At 40.2% G+C, this 15,644-nt stretch overlaps 1 protein-coding gene across 1 annotated transcript; it reads right to left on the reverse strand.

Annotated features, from left to right (window-relative positions):
• Window positions 1-1,612: 1,612 nt before the first annotated feature.
• Window positions 1,613-14,889, reverse strand: park7 (parkinson protein 7). The gene is made up of 6 exons (XM_080215009.1): window positions 14,761-14,889; window positions 11,053-11,154; window positions 9,681-9,740; window positions 7,690-7,759; window positions 3,933-4,019; window positions 1,613-2,902 (listed from the first exon to the last, which is right to left on the reverse strand). Exons 1-6 carry the CDS (start codon window positions 14,848-14,850, stop codon window positions 2,748-2,750), a joined length of 564 nt encoding a protein of 187 aa, XP_080071135.1. The 5' UTR covers window positions 14,851-14,889; the 3' UTR covers window positions 1,613-2,747.
• Between the last annotated feature and the right edge of the window lie 755 nt (window positions 14,890-15,644).

Raw genomic sequence — 15,644 nt, forward strand, 5'->3', positions numbered from 1 at the left:
CAACTGCGGAGATCTCCAGGATCCTCAGGAATATTCTTTCTCCAAATAATACTCTTTTGGACAAGCTACATGTGGGTTGAACCAACTGATGGTCTAGCACTTTCAAACTCCCACCCCACCCCCATCTCTGCCCTTAACTAAATGTGGATCATGGCAATATCTCCTTATAAATATCACTCAAAAGCTTTAACACTAGAAAACCAAGCCAAAAGAACAAAAAGAATCAACTTCAATTTACATAGCACTTCAAGTCATTAGGATAACCCAAAGTACTTTAAAAAACAATGAATTACTCTTGAAGTGGTCATTAGTCATGTAGACAAACATGACAATGAGCACACAAGAACCCACAAACAGCACAGATAAACAAACAATTAATCTAAAGACAAAATATTGCAGATACTGGAAGTTAGAAAATGAAAATGCAGCAGGTCTGGCAACATCTGGGAGAGAAACAGACTCAGCAAAGATGTTTTACAAAGTGGTCATCCAGTCTGCATTTACTCTCCCCAAAGTAGAGGGAATCATATTGTGATCAGTGAGTACAGCAGAGTAAATTGAACAACATTTAAATTGCTGCTTCACTTCAAGTGTCTGGGACCTTGGACAGCAGGGAGAGGAAGTAAAGGGGCAGCTGTTATACCACCTGTGATTACATGGGAAGGTGCCACTAGTTTGCTTGTGTTGTGGAGTTTGTTGAAGGACAAATATTGAGAATGGCCAATGGAGGGCATGGAGAAGGAACTAAAGGAAGTGAAATAGGGAGTAGGTTGAAGAGTTTGTTCAAGTTGGAGCTTATGTAGGATAGACTCAGACAAGCATGGATTAGAGCCAGGCCATTCAGGAGGGAATTAAACACGTCTTCACATGCAGGTTGGTACAAGTATGGAATATACTCTGACAAAAAAAAAAGCAATAAATGCCCAATTAATAAATTTTAATTCCAAGATCAATAGAACAGCTTAATAGGCTGAATAGCCTACTTTGGTATGGGTTTCAGGGAGAGAGGGGCAATGTTGCAGAGGTGAAATTTAGCAGTCCCAGTACTGACTAAAATGGGATTTTGAACTTCAACTCGATCAAAATTGGATATAACCGAAAGCAAATCAACCAGGAAGTGTGATAGAATCAAGAATAAGAGCAGTTTTCAATGGTAGCCAAATAGACCAAATGATGTTGCTCAACCAGGACAACATTGGTTTGTATAGCATTTGCCATAATGTAAATTAGATGGTTTCAGGTTCAATTCCCAAGGAACTAACTGTTCTAGATTCCAGAAACATGAAGTTAAAAATTTTAGTCAGGGTTCTTAGCATTGCTCATAACCGAGCACCACCTGCTAGAATAAGGGGAGTCTGAGAACACCAGATTGGCCTCAATTACAATGTTCCCCATACCAAAGACTAATATTCACTGTCTACACATACAGGAAGAATGGCCATCTGGATTATATACCCAAAGATAGCAGCATCCAGCAAGTTTTACCTCAAGACCAACATTCATAACATGTACCAGTCAGTTGTATCACCAACACTTACTAAAAGATCAGGAGTGACCTACAGATGACAATGTCTACCGATGTGACATAGCAGGCAAATGAAAAGTACACACATTAACATTTAGATACTAATTTTATTTGTTGCAACAACAAAAAGCCATCACTAGTGCTGGACAAGAGATTTGAGGTATTTTCGATCATCCAATGTAGTTTAAGCAGCATGTGTTCAGTTATTGCTGCAGGTGTCCAAAAGCTGCAGGAGGAGCTGTTTAGATGGGATTCAAAACAATGACTTGTGGAATTTTAACTAAAGTCTTAAATTGTCAGCTAAAATGCTATTGAGCATTTACAGAAATATCAAACCTTTGGTTCACAGGAAACATTCATCATGTTTTGTTTTAATAAGCCTTGGAGCCTACAGCCACAACTACCAGTGCAGATCATTTTCCAAGATATTTAGCAAACACAGATTCAAGTCATCAGCAACTTGGAGGTCTTTACAACTCAGGTTTTTTTAAAAAATATAAAAAAGCCTGATAAAAAATGGTCCTGAATCAATTTAAGTTGTCAGTTGAAAGAGTGGAAAAACTGCTCAAGGATTTGTTTTTAAAGACTATTAGTATAAAGCATGAAATTAGCCTAATGAACATTTTGCACAAAATTAATTTCAGAATTTGAAAAATCTCCAAGACACAGAATCAAAGTATTTCTCAAAAGGAATAACTGAGCCCATTGGAACTGGAAATGTATTCAGAACACATTCTTCACAAAAGGTTGAAAGACAATAACACTGCTGTGAAAGAATACAAGTGTGAAATACAGTGGTGATCAAAAGGAAAAGCTGGGGAGGTATGGAATACAAAGATGATGTAGGTAATTGGTATTAAACACAGGAAGATCTTCTCCCACTGAATCTCAATTACAGCAATTCAGGTTATAGTTGCACTTCAGTTATTCAATTCAGAGTAGAACTGGAGAAGAAATTAAACTTTATTCTAACATCTCTGATTGGAATCGGCTTCCAGCATTTCTGCTCAGTACCATCAAGATTTAAATGAGAGAAATTTAAATTCTCCAGTCCTGCACCAGTACAGTAACATTTACTTTGAAGATGCTTAAATACATATTAATTTCCACAATGCATATTGCCTTTATGATAGACTGGGGACTTGCTACCTAGAAAACAGCCATTCCAACAATTCTTCCCTTGTCCCCCACTAGTAACTTCATAGTTCTGAAGTTGGCAGTTTCACAAGACCAAAGGGGCTTTGACCTTCTCAGCTTCCTCTTTTCCAAGAAGCTGTTCAATAATTGCAAGGCCGAACTCAAAGCTGGTACCAGGCCCCCTGCTGGTGAGAATATTTCCATCTATTTGCACACGAGCTTCAGAGTAGGTATAGTGATCTGGAAGAGAAAAAGCACATCATTTGAGCAAGAATTTAAGAACATTGCCACTTCATTGAGAAGAGCCCATTTTGGTAATGGTGATGAAATAAAATGGATTGTATATTACATTACAGGGAATTGCAGGATTTTCACAACCTTTTGGGATCACATTCTGTGATTCCATCAATTTTGCTAACCCCTACCTCAAGACTACAATGGAATATTCTGTTTAGTTATATTTAGATATTGACCAGTTTATTTTGTGCTTGATCTTTCAACATAGCTACTACAAATACCAAAGTTTATGAAAATTACATTCAAGTATAAAAAAGATGTGGACTTCAACTGAATTCACAGAGTTCTTGGCATCTGTCATTCAAGCAGCGTATATTATGCCAAGTTCAAATTAATGCCCCCAAACCATGAGACTGTAGCTAAAAGGGTTCACTGAAATCAGCTGTTTAATGAAATATGTATATCAATATCTAAAACTCCCTGAGCACAATAAAGTAATTCCCATCACTTCTCCATTTCTTCTCTCCTGAAGACAGCTCCTTGTTGGCATATAGATACCAAAGACCTGAAACTGCTTACCCCAAGGTCTGATCTTCACAAGTAAGGATAGTGAGGAAGAATCGTCAGCAGTGTTTGATATGGTGCACACCACAGAAAAATCCTTCAATAGGAAATCATCTGATATTGTGATCAGAAGCAAGAAAAAGCAAGCTGATTTTTTTGAGCACTCCTCCAGAAGAGTGTCAAACGTAATACTGTTCAATCACTTTGCTGACCTTTAGCTAGTCTTGCACAGGCCAGGAATTGAGCTTCATGGTATGACATTGCTTTAAACAGCTGAGCACACAAAAACCATAAACAGTGCACTCTGACAACAAAGTAAACTCCTTTTAGGGTTTACTAGATTTCATTACTGCATTCAAATAAATATAAATCACACAGGAACATGAACATTTCATTAAGGGTGTAGCTTGTCTGTCAGGTTGGAAAGGTGAATGCACACTATGACTGAAGCATGTATGCTAACCATTACCTCCATTCATCATTTTGTCTTTAGCCAGAGGATGGGTTGTGACTTTCTTCCCATAGCCTATTCCATGAGCCAGCAGAGCTGTGGGGCCTGCAAAATAAACAAAGATTAAAAAGGTGGCCTTTTGCATTAACAAATTAATACCAAACAGATCAGGTTTTGGATACTGAAATGATATTTCCCCTTGTGGGAGAGACTTGAGCCAGGGGACAGTTTAAAAATCAAGGGACTCACATTTAAGGCGATTCTTTTCCCCCTTCAGGGTTGGGAATATTTGAAACTCAAGAGAGTGTGGTGACCGCAGAGTCATTGAGCATTTTTAAGGTAGAGGTAGGTAGATTCTTGATTAACAAGACAGTCAAAGGATATCAGGGGAGGAGGGCAAGTGGAGTTGGGGCCACAATTAGATCAGCTGTCATCTTACTCAATAACAGTGCAGCTCGAAGGACTGAATGGCCTATTCCTGCCCTAATTTATATGTTAAACATAATTATTTATATGAATCTGCCTCACAGTTCTGAAGATGCCCATAGTTCAGGCTCACAACCTAGAAAGTTTACATTAACAGTGCTACTGAGAGCTGGCACCGTCAACATCAAAAGCAATTTCCTGGCTCCCAATGGTTCATAATCTTTAAAAGCAATGGAAAGAGGGATGAAAAGCAGATGCCCTCCTGAGAGATAGAGAGAGAGAGACACACAAGACTGGAAGCTCAAAAGGAACAACTGTGGTGTCCTAAAGGCACTGATCTATGATAGGATACTGCTCCCCAACACAGTCCCAAGGTGTAGAATCAATTCAGTATCTTGTAACTAGTTAAGGCTCACTGGAATGTTTGAACTATGGCTACTTCCTGTCCATGCTCAAGATAATTTAGCCCAATCACCTCCTTCAGGCTATAGATTTGGTAAAAAAACCCACAATAGAAAACAAAATAAGCTCACCTTGTATCATAGCAACACCAATCTTCCCTGCTTATCTTCACAAAAAGGAGCAGCAAGAGTACATTGTGTTTCAAAATTAGCACAAGTGAAAAATAAGGATTGGATTTTATTCAACAGGAATGAAACGTACTATGTCCTGCAAGTCAAGTGATCACAATTGTCATGTACATACTACCAGAAGCATACCAACAATTTGGAATACAACAAGACGACTTCACAACAACCAAACTGAATGCCACTTTCTTCAAGACCCATTCTGCCTGTTCATGCTGCTCTGATTTGATCATGTGAAAGAGCTCTGAAGTTTACCAAAGTCAGTGCAACGCAGCTCTCAGCAATTCACACTCGTCAGCTATCACTAAAGGAAAGGGACTCCAAACATTTTTCTTCATCATATGCTGACAGACTAATTATGCCTGATGTATCTGTTACATTTTACTTACATGGTTTATTACAATACACAAACTGAATTATAGTCAGATACTGGAACAAATGTGAGGGGAATATGAGGAGCATCATTGCAGGTGTCACTGCAGCTGTTGTCAAGTTTATTCACTGCCAATGTTGGGCATTCTGGGAGACAAACATCACTGGAGCATAAAAATATTGTGCACAATGTAGCAGACCATTTGAGAATACACTTAGGTCATATTTGCCAACATCACAGCAACTACATTTCAAGAAGCATAGCAGTAGATGTGAAGTAATGTGAAAGGTGCTATGTAAATACAAGTTCATTGGCTTTTGTTAAGACTGCAACAAATCAGAAGAAAGATGGGCACCAGATTAACACTTGGAACAAAGTGCACGACATAGCTTATTTCAGAAATAGAAACATCTCTCAGATGTGACGAGTTGACATTTTACAGACAATTCAATTGTCAAGGGGCAACTGGATTCAAAAATTAGAACTATGTCAATGTCCTAATGTGCCTATAGTGCTGAGACCCTATAGTCCTTTGAAGTGTTCATGACCTACCTGACTAAAGACAGATGGACATCTTTGTGCTGCTCCATCTACATCTCCCAGGGGAGGGCTGAGCAGCAGCCCAATGGTTTTGGGGCATGTCATGAAGAAAAGGATTGGAATTATTAAGATCAGCACATGCAAATAGTTCTCGTCATCAAGACAGAACATGCACGAGAGAGCGCATGAGCAAGGGAAAGAGGGTCAATGTTTCAAAACTCAGACCATCTGAAAAAGAGAGGAAATGATAGGTGCCCAGCTCATTTTCTCTCTACCACCTCCTTTACTGGGCTCAGGAATGGAGCATCACACAAAAAAAAACAACTTCACGACATCCTTCCATTCAAGGATGAATGTGGACCCAGCCCAACCCAGGAAATACTGTGGTTAACAAAAACAAAATAAAATTCATGTTGTAATATCTCAGGGACCCTTAAAAGCTGAAAGAAACCAAGAACCAACCAGGCAGGCACTCAAGCACTTCACACCAGTGTTGTAGATTTGCTGGTGGAAGACGACAGACAGGAAATGGCATTGCCTACTGCTCACACATTACAGTGCAAGGTTACTCAGTCAGCAGAGAACGGTGCTGCCTTCAGCTCAAGTATGAAGATGCAAAAAGATAGAATGAAGTTACATTTTAGTGAAACCTAACAAAGGCTCCAAGGTATTCAGTATTAATCTTGAGGCCTAGATAAGCAAAAATCATCCAAAAACATTGAAGGAAACTGCACCCTAACACCCCACTCCCTCTCCACTGGTTTTAAGTGCTGGTTTCTACACTCCGCATAAACTCCCCCAACTTCTTCCTGGAACAAGAGAAGAATCTAACCATCACCCCTTGACATTCAATGGCATTACCATCACTGAATCCCCCACTGTCAACATCCTGGGGGTTACCATTGATCAGAAACTAAACTGGACATGAATACTGTACTTACAGGAATAGATCAGAGGCTAGGAATCCTGCAATAAGTAACTTGCCTCCTGACCCCCCCCCAAAGCCTGTCCACCATCTAGAGGGCACAAGTCAGGAGTGTGATGGAATACTCTCCCCCTTGTTTGGATGAGTGCAGCACCAACAACACAAGAACCATGACACCATCCAGGACACAGCAGCCTGCTTGATTGGCACTCCATCCACAAATCCTCACTCCCTCCATTGGTGACACACAGTACACACTGCTGCTACTATCTACAAGATGGACTGCAGAGACTCAGCTTATACAGGTTACTTAGAGATTGTAGGTTTGGAAGGTGCTGTCTATCACCTAGGAGGACAAAGGCAGAAGACACAAGAATAATACCACCCTCAAGTACCCCTCCAATCCACAGCCCAACCTGACTTGGAAATATATCATGGTTCCTTAACTATTAGAATAATGTTCTGGAATTCTTTAACAGCACTATGGGTATACCTAAACCATCACCAAGGGCAATTAGGGATCGACAACAAATGCTAGCCTAGTCAACAATGCTCAGATTCTGTGAAAAAACACAAAAAAACTTCTGAAGACTCCAGTCATCGTCTGGTACTTTATCCAAGCAGTCATTCTTCATGTGTGAGCTAAGTTATTTTACCAACTGATTACAGGTTACCATTTCAGCTAGGACAGAGGGAGTTTTGTAACTGAGGTGAACCACTGCAGGCACTGAGCAAGTTAATCTTCAATAATCCTGACCAACCTGGGCACTCTTGGAACTTCCACTGCCTGTAGCACTGAATTTACTATAAACCAGAAATAAAACATGCAATCTTTCTATTCTCGTCATTTGCTTTTAACCAACCAAGGAAAGTTAGCACAGGGAGCTCCAGACATTTCATTCCAAGGCAGTGAAAGTATCATACCTGCACAGATAGCAGCAATTAAACCATTTCTGCAATCCTGGGCCTTCAGTACTTCTTTTACAGCTGGAGACTAAACATTAAAAAAGGAAAATTTCAAATAAGCCATTATTGATTTACACTAGTTATTTTCTATAGCAGTCATCATTCTCAGTCATCTGGAAATAGTAACAAATATTGTGTATTTTATGATATATTTATTCCCAGGCTCTAATATACTAAATCAATTATTCTGAAAAGCTGTTAAGTTCAAATGAACAGAGAGATCTTGGTATCTATATGTACAAATCTATAAAGGTGGCAGGACAACTTGTTAAAGTGGTTCAAGAAACAGGAGTTATTTTGAATTTATAAAAACAAGCATAAAATATAAAAGTAATAGTTATAGAGCTGTAGTCTTCAACTGGGGTATAGTAGCAATTCAGGGCACCATACCCTGGAAAGATGCAAAGGGATTAGAAAGGATACAGAAAAGGCTTACTAGGATATTATCAGGGAAGCAGGACTTCAGTTCTGAGAGGTTGGAAAAATTAAGACAGTTCACCTTGAAATTGAGAAAGAGGTGACCATAAAGAGGTTTTCAAGATGATCGGAGGTTTTCAAAGAACAGACAGCAAAACATTATTTCCTCTGTGATTGATTGATCAATCAAGAAGCATTTTCTTTCACTAAGTTGTCACAGGATTGCGGACAGTGTTAAGGGACTAAGAATTACCACTCTTTCAAAAAGCCAGCATGCAAAATGGGCCAACTGGCCTCATTCTGTGCCATACATTTCTATGGTTTCTATAAATGCTTCATGTGGAAAACAGGCATCTGAAAAAAAAAAACAGAGCAAAGTGTGCATTTGAAAGGTGCATCAGTAATTCCCTTACTTTTCAGGCAACAGCCCTGCAATATCTTACCCAAATGACAACTCTTCACACACAAGCAGAAAAACCCAACAAACCATATACTCATAGCATCATTAATGTAGTAAAACAGCCCAAGAAAGATATTAGGTCAAATGACCAAAAGTTTAGTCAAGAAGTTCAGTTTTAAAATTGGCAGCGGGAAGGAGCACCAGTCATTGTTGAGGCCACTTTTCTTTTTAAAAAGATGGCTGCCAATAGTGCAGCAATTAAAATCAGAGATGCTCAAGATGGGAGAGTTGTAGGGCTGGAGAAGATCACAGATATTAAGAAGAGCGAGGCTATGGAGGGATTTGAAAACAAAGGTGAGAAATTTAAAAATCAATAAGTTGCATGAACAGAAGCCGATGTAGATCAACAGGTGGGGGGTTGGGGACAGCAGAGATAGGTGAATGGGACTTGCTGCAGGACACAGACAGCAGGATTTTGCAAGATTCTCATTTAGAGAAGGAAGTGGAAGCCCAATCAGGAACATGTTGGAATAATCACTTCTACAGTAACAAATGAGCAGAGATGGGGACAAATGTCACAGAAGCAGAAACAGTATTAGTTACACCATGCACTTGTCAGAAGCTCATCTTGGAGTCAGATATGACATTCAAGGCTGCTAACAGTCTGGTTTATTATAGAATCCCTATGGTATAGTTTAGTTTCAGACAGTTGGCAGAGGGAGGGACAGGATCAGTGGCTAGAGAGGAGTTTGTAACAGGAATTTAAAACAATGACTTCAGTCTTCCCACTATTTAGCAAGAGAAAAATTCTGCGCATCCAGTATGGGATTTTGGACAAGCAGCCTGGTAAGTTACAGGCCATTCAGCCTAAGAGCATATCATAGCTCATTCAGAATATTGCTGCTTTATACATCTTTGAGCTGCCTGCTTGCCCACATCACAGGAGTTATACCTCAAAAGCAATTCATTGGCTACGAAACACTTGGTGCCACATAAATGCAAGTTCTTTCTTTCATCCCAGAAAGGAGTGAAACATAACGTTATTCATTAGGGTATAATGTTTCCAGCAGTGACAAAGAATAGTGAAACCAGATACAGAATTAGTTGAACCGCAGATTCTACTTGAACTCACCTCAGCTAAGTTCTGGGCTCCAAGGTTTCCTCCAGGTAATACGATCACATCATATGGACCCTGCAAAAAGATACATCAATATACCAATAGTCAATACATGTTTGACTAATGTGCCCCTCATTGCAAACAGAATCACAAGAAGTTATTATTCATGAAGTGAAAGGGAATCAACCCACTAGGCATTAGAACAGATTAAAAAAAAGTGACATTGGGTCCTGGATTTGACCAATCCAATGACGTCACTTGCCTTGTCTGGACACCCCGAACTGGGCCTTCAAACCCAACCATTAAATATTTTTTTCTTAGTCATAAGTGGTACAGGAACCTGGACAAAACAGACACTTTAGTTTCTGAGCCTATAGGAGGATAGTCAGCAATCCGTTTCAATGTGCACAGGACTCAGCATGGTAAGGATAGGGAATAAATGTGGGCCTTGGTAGAAATTCATATCCCATGAAGAATTTTTTTTTAAAATGCTATTGCAATAATTGAAGATTGTTCAAGGATGGAAAGAAGAAACAGTGCTTCATGCCGAATCTCAGGGGGGACAATGTAATACACCTAAACTTCATTATCAAGTTACCTTGCCATGCACTGAACCTCATGCAATGTCTTGGTATGAAACAAATGAGGAAAGTAGGGACTGAACAGTGCCTGCCATACTGTGAATTCTGCTGGACAATTAAGAGTGAGGAGGTTCAACGATGGTGGAACCCAGTGCTGAGTGCAAGACAAGGCTGAAGCGTTTTCAACCATATTCAGTTGGAAGTACCAAGTGGATGGTCCAGCCAAGCCTTCTGCAGAGTTACTAGACTTTAGCTGATTTGATTCACTTCAGGCAACACGAGGCAACAGTAGTGCACACTGGATACAGCAAAGTGAATGGACCCCGATAACATCCCAGCTGTAGTGGTGAAAAATTATATTCCAGAGCTAGCAGTGCTTCTGGCCAAACTGTTCTGGTACAGCTACAATATAGCAAATATGCAGGCTTTGTCAGCAACCCTCAAATCCTATGAGGATTTTTTCTTTTAAAATGCTGCTGTTTCCAGGCCATTTGAGAATGGAAAGATGGGTCAGTATCACAATCAACAGGGCTTCATGCTGAATGGAGATCAGGTCTCAGTTAACCTATATTCCACTACTGGGTAGTTCATTGGCATGAACTAAATTTGCCTGAACCCAGCAAGTGCAGCAAACACCAATCCAGGGAAAATGCAGCCTGGAGGTTTGTCTGATGTTTTTATCCAATTGGCAAATTGCTGCAGAATTTGAATATGAAACCAAAGTTCAATTAGTGCCATGTCTCTGAGCTCATTCCTTGCTAAAACATTTACCTGCATCACTTGACACTGAAGCAGTGGCAACGTACCTGTTTAGCTGCATCTTCCAGGCTGGAGTCAGGGCAAATAACCACATCACGGCTGCATGTTATAGGCTCCTTACAAGTCAGCCCTGCCACTGTTACTGTTACCTGAAATATGAAGGACACAGCAGATAATCAGAAGTCAGTCTAAGTGACAGAGATTTGCCATAGAACAGCAGTGAGACACCTCAGAACTGCCACTGGGATAGCAGAAAAGCAAAAGCAAATTTTTGGAAGTGTTATTTGGCATTTACTTCAACTGAGAAAATAGCTAGCAGTAAAATTCCAAAATAAATCCTTCCAGGCTGCGAAAGAGCACCTTAAACTACACAATATTAAGGGATCATAAGCAACAACAGGCTTGCCACTGGTACTGCCATGAGTAGGATCAATTTGAGGAGTGAATTCAGTAAATCATAAGCATCAAATCACACAAAGTATGCTTAGCTTCAGTCTATTTTTTTCCCTAGTCTATTAATAGCAGTGGGTTAAGAAAGTGCGACACTGATTACGTCCCCATTTTATTATCACATAGGAAGTATCTTGTATCTAAGATATATCTAACTGGCATTGACTGAAAGGAGCCTCAGATCATCTTTTGGACAGTCAGCTGTCACAGGTCTTTCTTTTGCTCTCCAGCAACAACAGAGACTGAGAAGCTGATACCCACTCCCCCTTACCCCAGCTGGTGGGCAGAGCAGGGAGAGAGAGAGAGAGACAGAGACAGAGGAAGGAGAGATATACAAGAGACCAAATTTAATTGTGGATTGCGCTCCAAACCAGACTTTAAGATGCACTTTCTAGAGGTCTGTCCACATGAGGCAACATCATTGTGGGGTAAAGGTTCTGCATAACAAATCATTAAAACACAAACAAACATTCTGGTTAACAATTAACCTGTATATACATGATGACTAACAAAATAAATCTAAGTATACATTAACATTTAGAAATCAATAATAAATTTAAAATCCTGATACTACTGAAGACTTGTGCTCCAGCTGTACCTGCACAGCATAACTATACAAATAGCACTTACCTGAATGCAAAAAATTGCCCAGCCATTTTCAGCTGCTTCAATGATCATACCTCCATCATAAATTCAGATACAAGCAAGTTTGCTGACAATCTTAGAGTTCAGTACCATTTTCAACTCTACAGATACTGAAGCAGTTTGTGTCCTTATGTGCAAGCCCAGACAACATTAAGGCTTGAGCTGATAAGTGGCAAGTTCCATTCATGTCACCCAAGTGCCAGGCAATAATCATCTCCAACAAGAAAGCTCATCACCTTCCCCATTGACATTCAATGGTATTACCATCACTGAATCCCCCACTACCAACATTCTAAGGGTTACCAATGACCAGAAACTGATCTGTCTTTTAAATGGTATGGCTATTCATGATTTAGCATTTGGCATACAAGGGACAATTTCAAACTGTATGTGATACAAGATTTGGAAGCATTGTAAACTGTGAGGAGGATAGTGTAGAACTTTAAAGGGACATTTAAACAAGTTGGTGGAACAGGTGAACAAGTGTCAAAAGTTCAATATAGAGAAGAAGTGATTCAGTTTGGTAGAAGAACATGGAAAGACAATATAACAAGGGTACAACTCTAAAGGGGACGCAAGAGCAGAAAAACCTGGACATAGCAGGATGGGTTGAGTAAGGAGTTTATAAAGCATACAGTATCCTGGGCTTTAGTAACCAGGGCCTAAAATACAAGTGCAAAGAAATAAATTGAATTTGTACAAGTCATTGGTTCAGCATCAGTCACAGTATTGCATCCAGTTTTGAGCCCTGTAGTTTAGGAAGGATGTGAATGCATTCAAGAATGTGCAGACAAGATTCACAAGAATGGTTCCAGGGAAGAGGTACTTCAGTTATGAAGACAGAATGGAGAATTAAGACTGTTTCCTTTAGAAAAAGAATGTTGCAAGGAGATTTGATATAGGTATTTAAAATCATGAATCATGAGGGGTCTGAGCAAAGGAGATAGGGAGAAACTATTCCTACCCACGAAAGGGGAGACAACCAGGGGCACAGCAGTAAAGTAATTCATAGAAGAAACAAAAAAGTGATACAAGGAGAAGATTTATTTTGTTATGCAGCGAGTGATTGGTTTGGAATCACAGCTGATTATGTGTAGGTGGGTTTAATTGAAGCATCCAAAAGAGAATTAGATTTATCTGAAAAGGAAGAATGTGCAAGGTTACATGGAGAAGGTGGCAAATGGTTTGGGTGAGCTTTGGAAATGGCCTCCTGTTGCATTGTAACAGTTTGGTGATTGAGAAATGCTGTTCTTTCCTCATCTGTTGCTCAAAAAATTGGAACGTTCTCCACCAACTGCACTGCAGGTGCACCTACACCAATGGAGTGCAGCAGTTCAAGAAGGTGATTCTCCACCATCTACTCAAAAGTAACAGAGCCAAGCAATAAATGCTGGCCTTGCCAGCAATATTAATATTGCAATAATGAATAAATTATAGGCATCACTGGCAGGATCAGCATCTTTTTGCCCATCCCTAATTGACCACTGGGTAGCTTGCCAGACCATTTCACAGCACAGTTAAAAGTCAACCTGTGGGTTGAGAATCACTTGGGTCAGATTTCTGCACCCAAGGGACATTCGGAAACCTGATAAGTTTTTAATGACAGACCAGTAGTTTCATTGTGCCCAATGCTAATGAAATGCTGGTCTTTATACCTGAAAGACTAGAATACAAAGGAGTAAAATTCATGCTTTGGCTATACAAACTCCTGGTTAGATCACACTTGGAGTTCTGAGTCACCATACTTTAGAAGAATATACTGGCCTTGCAGAGAACACAACATAGGTTTACTAGAACGATACCTGTAAGAAACATTACATAAACTAGAGTTGCATTCTGTGGAATTTAGAGGGTTAAGGGTACATTTGATCAAAGTTACCAAGCTTTCATGGGGAGAAGATAGGGTAGATAGCGATTGGGGAATCAAAGACTGAGGGGCTAGTCTAAAAAGAAAGAGCCAGCCCTTTCAGGAGCAAAGTTAGGCAAAAAGGTGTTAGCGGTTTGAAACTCTTCACAACTGCTATCAATGCTAGATCGTCCATCAATTTTAGATTTTGAAAATGGAAGGTGTAAGGGAAATGAGGCAAAGGCAGGAATATGGGATTAAGGTCACAAATCACCCACGATCTTTTACAATTGGCAGAACAAGCTTCAGCAGCTATATGACAGTCTCCTGTTGCTAGACTCCTACCAATACTAAAATAGAATTCATATCACCGAGGATCATTAGCCCAGGCGGTGGAATTCCTAGTCCATGGTCATAAATGCTGCTCTGCAGAAGGGTTATATTGGACTTGAAACGTTAACTTTGTTTCTCTCTCCACAGAGGCTGTCAAACCTGATTTTATCCAGCATTTTCTGCTTTTATTCCATAAATATTAAGCTATCCTAACTGCAGGACAAACCTGCATTTGGTTATTTAAAGACCTGGCAGAGACAGGGATCGGTTTGTCCAGAGGAATGTGAACCAGAAGTCACTTCAGGTCAAGGCAGCTGCAACCCTATTGGCTGCTAGCCAGCCTGAGCTCTGCCCTGATTGGACAGTCCACCCGCCAATCAACCTGGCCCACCCTGAATGCTAACTCATACATTTCTCAATGTAATCTCCAACGGATTTTTATATCCGCACGAATCCGGAAAGCAAACGGTGACCAACTCACCCCAGCCCGGCGCAACAGGTCAGTGGGAATCACCGTTTCCATCTCCTCCGCGCCTTTGGCCAAAATCACCAGCGCCCGCTTACCCGCCATCTTGTGAAAGCTGCTGCCCGTGTGGTGTATTATGGGCCGAGAGACGGATCCCCAGAGCAGTCAGAATAGCCGGAGCCGCGAATTCAAAATGGCTGCAGTGCAGCACCCGGTTATGAAATAAACTGGTTGGATTCGAACCTGGTGTTGTGAGACTTCTTACTGTGTTTACCCCAGTCCAACGCCGGCATCACTACATCGTGCAGCACCCAGCCAGCCTCTTCACAGGGCTTCACCAAATGTCAACTATTATCTGTGTCCTCCTGATATGTTAAGTTTGTTCATTTTCACAACAAGAAATTGCTCGCAACTCACTGCTCATGTGTAATAATTCATAAAGGCAATTTTGCCTGTTCAAGAATTATTGGAAAGAATAAAAAGGCAACAAAGATGAAAACTAAAAAAAAAGGACCACAGAAAGACAAACTTGTGCAAATGCTCAGCACATCTGATAGAAATGAGAAGAAATGGAGTTAACGTTTCAACTTGATGACCTTTCATCAGAATTGGCCCATTGACCATTAATTATCTTTCTCTGGTGATGTTGACTGATTTGCTAAGTATTTACAGCATTTACTGTTTTTATTTCAAATTCCCAATATTTTGTGCTGTCATTTCAAAAGAAGTTGCACCTGGAAACAATGGCAGTGTCAACAGCAGATGATATTCCTAACCAATAACACTAATCATAAACCCAAACCCCTAACCTTGACCTTAACACCCCAATGTTCAAATCTTTCAAAGGATCGTCCTCTGTCATTTCTGTCACTCCAGCATGATGCCACCACCAAACACAT

This window comes from Carcharhinus amblyrhynchos, chromosome 30, assembly GCF_965287045.1.
Source record: "Carcharhinus amblyrhynchos chromosome 30, sCarAmb.v2.hapA, whole genome shotgun sequence".
In the NCBI taxonomy this organism is placed as follows: Eukaryota; Metazoa; Chordata; class Chondrichthyes; order Carcharhiniformes; family Carcharhinidae; genus Carcharhinus; species Carcharhinus amblyrhynchos.